Raw genomic sequence first — 10000 nt, forward strand, 5'->3', positions numbered from 1 at the left:
TGACAAATAGTGTTGATTGTTAACAAATGAAGTAAGGTGTTGCTTAAGGGCCGCTTATACTATATTGTTTAATGTATTGAAATTGTTGTTACAGTTCATATTCTGTCAGAGAAAATGGCAATAAACCACTTTTGCTACATGCTAAACAGTTGTCCTGTCGAAATATCAATACGAGGCTCTAGGCATTTGAAAGCATACAGACTGTTTACAGATTTTCAATGTGATCCATCAAAGCACCATACATTTCCTTTGCTACATCAGGTGATTTTGGCATGAGCCAGTGCTTTTCATGCATGATAATGTTGGCAAGATCTGAAAATTCTGGTGTGCAGTTAAGTAGTTGCTCGCTATTACTGTCACACACAAGTTGCTGACTTACAGTGATGTCGACCTCGTCCAACTCAATCATAAAGTCCCTTGTACCTGATACCTCTGGAAGTGAAAAGAGAAGATCTGGACGTCCTCCAGGTGACTCGTGGTTAGCAGACGGTCTAATTCTATGATTGTTCCAAAGCCTTGCAGATCTGTACAGTTCATCCCTTAAGATGTCCATGTAGCAAAATCTCAAAAAATCCACATATACCACATTAGAATCACAATAACAGCCACTTTCTTGAAGCTCTTTGAAATGCTGTATCCACCAATCAGTACAAACCCTTCGCAGCTGGGACCACCAAGATTCTATCCTTTGATTGGATACTGAACGACCGTAAATAAAACTCTTCTCTGCCCCAAACGAGTCATCTGAATTGTTTCGAAGGAAACGTTGAATGGCAGCAACATGGCTGTTTTCTGTACCACAGTCCGCTCGTACAATACGGGCAGTGCCCCCTACCTCACTTATACATTTGACAAAATAACCTGCAACAACTGTCGGGTCATTGTTAGACATTCCAACCTCGAGCCACATTATTCGCCTACTATAGCCATCTATACATCCGTGGATGGAAAATCCAAAAGGTTTGAGTTGATCATCCCCGTCTATGTGCCAAAGAAAATTTGGCCCTCTTCCCTTATACTGACGCCTTTGGAGTCGATGCCTCAAGCGCCTATCTACGCCATCGGGATCTATGATCCTGAGAGCGTGTCGTGCCGTCTCTTTAGAAACCACAAGGCCGTGATCCGTGACCAATCTTTGCCAAACAGATCTATATCCAATATCACTTCCACTTCCTCGTTGCTCTTGTTCAATGGCAACAATAACGGTTCTCAGGTCGGAAACGTTTTGCCGTCTTTTAAGGCTTCTACGGGCTAGTATTCTTTTTAGCTGTCGCAAACTAAGTTCCTGATCATGCAGTAAGAGAAGACATGAAAGTATTTCTGCATGGTTGTATCTAACTTTGAAGTATTGCTCAATTAATTCATCACGAACGTTCAAGTCCAAACGCGCCACCATCTGTGCCCCGTCGATCACTATACTCCACTCGTCATATAACTCGTCCCATAACTCGTCGCATAACTCGTCAAATAACTAGTCATATAACTCGTCACATAAATCGTCATATAACTCGTCGTATAACTCGTCAAATAACTCGTCATATAACTCGTCACATAACTCGTCGCATAATTCGTTACATAACTCGTCGCATAACTCGTCAAATAACTCGTCACATAATTCGTCAAATAACTGGCTATATATTTCACGTAGCTCGTCGCATAACTCGTCGCATAACTCGTCACATAACTCGCCAATAATTATAATTTGTCATGGCCCTTTGCGGGCTCCGTACCCAATATGAAAGATGTACGCTGGAAACTAGTTATAGTGTCAAATGGAGTATTGCCTCCTGGATGAGCTCTAAACTTGAGCCCGTGATATGGTTACCTGTACTGGTTACATTGGCATACATGAAGGGGCGGACGTACGGACGTTCATGACGTCATGGCTATAAAACCAAATTTTCTCACATCGATGGGTTACCATATTTTCTTAGCTATGGTGCTCCGCGGGCGCGCGGAGCTCCGCTATTAAAAGTTGGACGCCAACCCGTCTATTCCAGGTGACTTGTTGTTTTCCATCGACAGAACAGCTTTTCGGAGCTGTTCTTCAGTAAGCTCTCCCTCACACAAATCGCGCGCATCATCAGGCAATCTTGGAATTGCATCGTTTAGAAACCCGTCTTGTGCTTCTTCACCACACACTTCAGCGGAGTAAACTAGCTTTTTACAGGGGCACTCAACGACCAATTTGTTGTAAAATGTATTATTATACCCCAGTTAATGAAAATAAATGTTATTAAGGCATTTTCAGGTGTTTTTCAGTGTTACTGGGAAAAAATTATCTGTTCCTTTTTCCCAGCAAGACACACAAGAAATTTCCCAGCCAGCTAGATAAAATTGGTTGGTTTCCCAGCCAGCTGATCAAATTTATTTCCCAGCCAGGAATTAAATTAATTAATTAATTAATTAATATATTAATATATATATATATATATATGTAAATGAAAGGAATAATACTACTACTACTACTAATAATAATGATGATGTTGATAACAATAACAATACTTATATTGATAATGATAATGGAACGATAATGTGAAACACACAGCTGTAGTTCTTGTGTTAGTATGATACTCTACATGTATTGCTGTCTCGAGCAGTTTGAATTTTAGGAGCCTTTTGTCACCCTGGAAAGCGAGCACAGAATTCATAATACCTAGCACCATTGTACACAAAAGCAATAAAATACTTGCTAGGATAAACCTGTATTGTCTACAATAAGGCAGAACGACTGGAACCTTGAAATAGCTCTTCATTTTACATTTTTATTCATCTCTTCAGTTACACAATTGCTAATGTCCTATTCCTTGCTATTTCCATGGTAGCCTGAAAAATAATTGAAAAGGAAATAAATTAGAGACCAATATTAATTGGGTAGAGCCAGCAGTAATGCTGATTGAGTTTTCAGATCTAGCTATGGACTCACTAATCATTGTTATCACAGGGGACCCACACAAAGGGTGAATTTAGAAGCAATGTATGAGAATAGCAAAAAGTTCCATAATTATTATTGTACTATTCTGCAATAAATATTTACACAAGATGAGGATAAACTATCTGAAATGATGTGCTGTTGTTATTATGGCTGAAAATGGCAAATTGTAGCAATTTTTACCAGAGCAACACACGTCCTTGAAATCGCTAAATTTCCCACAAGCAGCCATAATAACGACACAGCAGAACATTTCGGATGAAGGTTAGTTTATTCTCATCTTATATGCAAATGTTTATCCCAGAATTGTACAATAATATGGAACTTTTTGCTATTCTCATACATTGCTTCTAAATTCAATAATACCAAGGGTCAAACACATTATGTAGGCAACCTGTGATTGTTAGTATTTGTAAAAAGTAGACTCGAGCCCCTGTAATTCTTAGATGCAGAAACCTTACGCTTAAGTTGAAACATATTTATTTATCATGAATGTCTTTGCGGACTGGCAAAAAAAAAAAAACAGCTTGAGGTAATAAGATCTATTTGTCATCATGGTGCAGAGCAGTCAACATATTTAGCTATATATCTTTCCAGATCAACTGAAAAATTGAAAAAAAATTCCCTTGACTCGCCAAATATGACAGTCACATTGAGCTGGATGGATAACAAGATCAGTAAAATTTCTGCAGGCCATATAGGTCTAGCACTTAAACTGGCCAAATTGAATGGACTTTCTCCATGCCATAAATTATTTTAATAAAATTTAAAATGTTACCATGACTGAACAACTGTTGAGCGTCTTCCTCCCAATGACACGGATGTGCAGCCATTCACATTAAAGGAAAATTGAAACTTAATAGACAACTGAATAGAGGGCCACAAAGGAAACAAAGTTCTCAGTGCAAACCATGAATGCCCTAACTGAACCTGATGGAAGAGAGAGGGTAGTAAGAATGAACAAACAATGAATGGCCATCGTCACAAGCCTAACTCAAGCTGATGGAAGAGAGAGGGTCGTAAGAATGAACAAACAATGAATGGCCATCGTCACAAGCCTAACTCAAGCTGATGGAAGAGAGAGGGTCGTAAGAATGAACAAACAATGAATGGCCATCGTCACAAGCCTAACTCAACCTGATGGAAGAGAGACGGTCGTAAGAATGAACAAACAATGAATGGCCATCGTCACAAGCCTAACTCAAGCTGATGGAAGAGAGAGGGTCGTAAGAATGAACAAACAATGAATGGCCATCGTCACAAGCCTAACTCAACCTGATGGAAGAGAGACGGTCGTAAGAATGAACAAACAATGAATGGCCATCGTCACAAGCCTAACTCAACCTGATGGAAGAGAGAGGGTTGTAAGAATGAACAAACAATGAATGGCCATCGTCACAAGCTTAACTCAACCTGATGGAAGAGAGATGGTTGTAAGAATGAACAAACAATGAATGGCCATCGTCACAAGCCTAACTCAACCTGATGGAAGAGAGAGGGTCGTAAGAATGAACAAACAAAGAATGGCCATCGTCACAAGCCTAACTCAACCTGATGGAAGAGAGAGGGTCGTAAGAATGAACAAACAATGAATGCCCATCGTCACAAGCCTAACTCAGGTTGGCTTTGTACAGAGACAAAGTATGACTAAAGATAATTTGTGATTGTTGAAAGGAAAAGTAAACAATCTGCCAAGTAAAAAAGAATTAGTGCTGTTGGTCACAATAACAATAATTGTTTTGTCAATGTATGTGTTGATGACAACAGTTATTGCTGACACAATCATACATCGTAAGAACAATAGTATGTCTTAATTAAGCACTCAACCCAATACAAAACAGCTGATCATCAGAAGCATTTTCACAATTAAAACCACAGTCTGACCAAAACCAACAAAGTTTTCTTAGTCAGAGAAAAAAAAAACAATAGTAAAAGCCTGCATATACGAACATAGGGAAAATAGGGATACTTGGATGCAGGCTTAAAGTAGGTTCTTGACAAGGTCCTAATTTCTATGTAGGAGATATAGGTATTGATTGCCAGAAAAATAAATATTTGCGATCTCAAAGTCAAACTCCTTGGTTAAAGTGTTTATTGCAATTTAACTGTTACTCACATAATTATAGAACCTGCTTGATTTTAGTTCACTAAACAGGGTTTTGTATAATTATGCCAAATATCTGCCAACAGGTTCTTACAAAAGGATCTCTTCGCAGGAGTTGTCGAGAGTAATAAATCGTCTTTCTAACGAAATAAAGTAAATTAAAATAAGTGCGAATTTTTCTTGATTTTTACCTTGTGTTTGAGGAAAGCACCTGGTTGATCCCGTGGCTGCCTACACGAATAAGAAAAATACCCACTGCTGTCAATTTTCTACAATTCGTTGGCTCAATTCGCTTCAACTGTAAAAGATCATCACGCACTTGACTAATACAGATAACCGAAAAAAAGCATTAAAACAACTACAATAGGAAGTCTTATACCTCCGAAAACGCTAACAACAAACACATTGTACACAGTCGAAACACTGGTTGAAACTGAAATCTGCGAATGAAAATACAAGTTAATACTGTTAAATTCACTCTGTTCATTTCAATTCAGTGTAGAAGAACATCACGAGAATCTCAGCATACAGATAAAATAACAATGGAAATTAATCTTACATGTAAATGAGGTCGTTCATACCCCTGCAATTTGCGACTGATCTTCGTGCGCCTTATCGCAATAGCTTTGAACTCGTGTTTAGCCCTGTCCCACCATTTCAGAGGATCTTCAAAGTCATCAAACTTGCTCTGCCAGCAACCCCAAAATCTCTCTACATCTGCTTGGAATAGAGGACCTTTTAAAAGGTCATTTTTTAAGTGCCAATAGCCCGGGCCGCGCTTTGTCTGGTCAAAGTCAAAGCCGGGTTTCACAACGGATTTCCAGATTCTGGAAGTGTACTTTAGACCCTGAGAACTTTTGGGTACAGTGACTGCAAGAAGATGGGCTTCGTGTGTTTGGGCATTTAAAATCGCTGACTTAAATTCTTATGAAAGAAATACTGGAGCGTATAAATTTCATGCTCTGGCTTAGATGTTTGCGGCTCTTCACAGAACGAGTACGGTAGAATTCGTATGGTTGAAACATTTTGCCCCCATGTGATTCAAACCTATTGTTGCGTTTGCTTGGGATTTGATATATCATAATTTAATTTATTTCTTTCCGCTTAAGTGAAGTCGTTTCGTTTGAATAACCCTCTTGTGGTCCTTCGGTTGAACAGATTTAAGGTATGCTTTATTTATCAAATCGAAGAAACACTGAGTGCGAACGATCGGTTCCCAACACAAAAACATTAAATCAATTTTTAGAGACGATCATCGCCTAAAGCAGTCTGAAATTTTCAAGCTTAATTGTAATGAATTTTTTTCGAGCTTTCTTTTCGCTTCTGTCCTACGTAGTTGCGTTCACTGCGCTTGAAGGTAACGGTTCTCGTGCAGTTCAAATACACTCGCAATACATAAATATTTGTATTCGTATTATATATTTTTCACTTTTACATGAAACGACACCATAACCTCAAGTGTATTAAGGCTTGAGCAACCTAATTATTATGCATATTTGTATTTGAAGGAAAGCATTTGTTTCAATGTCCATGAAACTTAGCAGAAAGTTTGTTATCGGTGTTGTTATTAATTTGCCAAAATATTTGCATCACATTTTGGTCACATGACCCTAAAACGACGTATAACGTTTATATCCTTTACTCAATAGTAGGGAACATTTATACTTCAAAATTTTGAAAACGTTTGGCATTACCACCGTTTTCGTTGATACGCGACTTTCGAAAACAAAACATCCGCGGAAACGTTTCCAAAATTTCCGTCAAACATACATTAAACTGAATTTTAGTTGCTAAAGAAACTGTGGTGCTGCGTCGGTGGGAGATTGAAACAGAAATTTATTTTATCAACGAGTTGATAAAGGTCGAATAACCACCGTGAAAGATTTGGAAAGCTGACGTTTCGAGCGTTAGCCCTTCGTCGGAGCGATTAAAGTGGCTTCGAATTTCGCCCGCGACAAAAACAACACATCCATTTATGGTATGTTGTTTTTGCCGCGAGTGAATTTCGAAGCTAGCTTAATGCTTGATTGACGGAAATTTAGGAAACGTTTCCGCGGGTGTTTTGTTTTCGAAAGTCGCGTATCAACGAAAACGGTGGTAACACGTTTAGTACAACTGTGCCTACCGAATGCCGCCTTTTAATGTGGTACTCCGTTTTTACCTTTTAAGATATTTGGATGTTCATTGCTTTTAACATGTGGACATAATTAAAAGGCGGCATGACAAAGCCTTCAGAAGGGGTCATCGAATAATCAAGAAACAAGATTGATATAATGTAGCTGAATGTTCCCTACTTTTGAGCAAAAAATATAACAGTCGATTTCGGGTCACGTGACAAGAATGTGATACGGAACATTTTGGAAAAGTTATAACTATACCGATAACTAACTGCCTGCCAAGTTTCAAAGGCCCCGGACAAATGCTTTCCCTTCAAATAGAAATATGCATAATAATTAGGCTGGTCAAGCCTTAATACACTTGAGACCTTGCTAAGCACTCGCATTTTGACTCGCGAGAGTGCAAATGCATGCCCCATCAAGGAAACAAAATTAATGTTTCTGAGGAATATTTTAGAAAGGTTTCCTCTCTTTCATGATTCATCCAAAGAAGAAGTGGACGCATTGATGCTCCCAGGGAAGCAATCTACACAGCGCCGATTGGTTCCTGTGTAACCCGCACGTGATTTCTAGATGACAGTTACTTAACAAAGGGAAAGGAGGGTGTGGCTCGTTTCAGCAGACGCCCGTGGGGAAGGAACGCGTGACGAAGCCCCTAGAGTGGAGGAATTTTCCATTTAGTTTAATGGGTAAGTGCTGTACTTTAAATGTTTTAAGTACCATGATTACGGTTTGTCGTGTCAACACTTGCATGACAATTTCTTATTGGCACCCAGACTATTAGATTTGTAAGCGATTTCTCTAAAAATGCTTTGCAATTAATTTCCGGTTGATTTCCTTTCGTATCTCGTTTTCTTCTTTAACATTGCTTGGCAGCATCTGCTTTAAGAGGATCCAATGTTTTAGTTTAATGCGTGAGTGATTTACTTAAGTGTGGGCATACGAACCGATAACGAGAAATTGGTAGTATTAACACAAGTATAACAATATTTCCATTGACATTCAGACTCTAGACATTAGCGATTTCTCTAAAAGTGCTTTGTAATCATTTTAATTTAGATTTCCTTGTTTGTTTCTTCGTGTCTTCATTTCTTCTCGAATCAATCGATCTCGACCAGTTAAAGTCAATTGACACTGAACAATGAAAGTTGTATGATGTACGTTGTATTGAACGCATGGACGAGAACGACTACGAGTACGAGATTTTATCATAGAACAACATTGAGCGCGCGCAAACGAGGGTCATTTTGGCGGGAAAAACGTGACACCGCCGTCATTTTAGTACGAGATTTTGCATAAATGTTGTCTTGTCAAAACAAGTCAACAACACGGTAGCAGTTTTGACATTTTTTCCAGCATTAAGAACAACTGAGCAACCTATCCTGCTAACAAAGAGTAAGATTAATCGTCCGGGTTATAAATCTTCTAAATATTTTTGCTAAAAACGGCAGTCAAATCTCGTACTAGTTCTCGTCCTCGTACTAGAATCTAAAGCTGTCTAACATTTAATTGCACGAAACGTGCGGCAAGATTTCATTCAAGATACTCATTATGTATACGGTCCTTTGTTTCAAGAGAACAATAGCGATAACAATAGGCGTCCTTTGACGTCCTTAAAATTCAGCTTGACGAACATCTTTGAGCACCACAAGTCTTTCAACGCAACTTGAACTTTAATTTTTACCGAAAGATGAAGAGAACTCTGTTACAGATCAATCAGTGACAAAAGAACGCAAACTCGTTAGTACAAACTGCTTATATAATGCGAAGATAAAAACCTGTTTATCCAGTTCCTACCCTGTCATAGAATGTTCTAGAAACATAGACCTTATTCATAAATGGCGGTCACATTTATAATTCTTTTGTCCACGTGCAAATTAGCCTACCAAGCCTCATTTTAGAGCAAGAATTCTTTTCAATTCACTGTAGGGTATCGAGGCTTGGTAGACTAATTTGCACTTCGACAAAAGACATATAAATTGACCGCCATTTATGAATAAGGTCTATTATGTACAGACAGTCATAACAAAGTACTCCGTGTAAAGCGTGTCTGTTTCAGCACGAGTGTTTCTTCCTCAAAAATCCTTCGCACTCATAGGTGGAATAAGACGGCATCTGATCCGTACCACACATCTTTCGTAATTTCCTGAACTGTTCACGACCCAAGCCTTTAGTGAGCATATCCGCAACCATTTCTTCTGTACGACAGTAGCTCATCTCCACATTTCCATTCTCCACTCGTTCCCGGATGAAATGGTACTTGATTTCAATCTGTTTTGCTCGCCCGTTGATCCCACGAAAACAATAAAAGCACCACATAGTCAAGGGGATGTTGTTCTATTTGCACAAAATTTAGGACTACAATGTGTTGCAATGAGTTTATGTGCTTTGATATACCACAATATGAAAAGAATAAGTAACCCTGATGACTTAAAACAAATAATAATAGGAATACCTTTATTCAAGTCTCAAGGTTAAGTCGAGCACTCTACTAATTGGGGGAAATTAATACAAATCAACTGAAATCAGAAAAAAACTCAAATCAAATGTTGGTTTTTGAGGAGAGGGGAAAACCGATGTACCCGGGGAAAAACCACTCAGAGCAGAGTAGAGAACCAACAAACTTAGCTCATATAGTGCGTCAAATCCAGGAATCGATCCCTGGCCACATTGGCTGACGGCCAGTGCTCTCACCACCGCGCTCACCAACGTCGTTCCCAGGGTCTCTCATCTTAACGCCTGGGGCGAGCGAGGAGAGACCCTGGTAGGGTCTGGTCACGTGTCTCCCAGAATCTGGGAGATGAAAATTTATCCAATGAAGGGAGGGGCGGCTTAGTAAGAATTTTG

General features: G+C 39.0%; 2 protein-coding genes and 1 long non-coding RNA gene across 5 annotated transcripts in view; 1 reads left to right on the forward strand and 2 right to left on the reverse strand.

The window, feature by feature from the left end:
• The window catches only part of LOC138045931 (uncharacterized), a 5509-nt gene extending 4113 nt beyond the window's left edge, over positions 1-1396 (reverse strand). The window contains exon 1 of the mRNA XM_068892569.1: positions 1-1396. This exon is cut by the window's left edge and continues 4113 nt beyond it. Within this exon, the coding sequence (XP_068748670.1) occupies positions 206-1396 (1191 nt within the window). The 3' untranslated portion in view covers positions 1-205.
• Positions 1397-2734: 1338 nt separating this feature from the next.
• LOC138053688 (uncharacterized) lies at positions 2735-5512 on the reverse strand. 2 transcript variants are annotated; one of them, XR_011133240.1, is made up of 4 exons: positions 5416-5486; positions 5228-5267; positions 3711-3862; positions 2755-2826 (listed from the first exon to the last, which is right to left on the reverse strand). It is a non-coding gene; the product is annotated as an uncharacterized lncRNA (long non-coding RNA). The 2 variants fall into 2 exon arrangements; XR_011133241.1 differs by lacking the exon at positions 3711-3862 and having other exon boundaries at positions 2735-2826; positions 5416-5512.
• A 2277-nt stretch (positions 5513-7789) lies between these two features.
• Positions 7790-10000, forward strand: part of LOC138046026 (protein NLRC3-like) — a 93170-nt gene continuing 90959 nt past the window's right edge. The window contains exon 1 of one of the 2 annotated variants that reach the window (XM_068892719.1): positions 7790-7842. The gene's annotated coding sequence lies outside the window, so the exon portion shown is untranslated. The remainder of the gene's footprint in view (positions 7843-10000) is intronic. The other variant, XM_068892712.1, reaches the window with a different exon arrangement.

The sequence above is a fragment of the Montipora capricornis genome, chromosome 1 (assembly GCF_036669925.1).
Source record: "Montipora capricornis isolate CH-2021 chromosome 1, ASM3666992v2, whole genome shotgun sequence".
NCBI lineage: Eukaryota > Metazoa > Cnidaria > Anthozoa > Scleractinia > Acroporidae > Montipora > Montipora capricornis.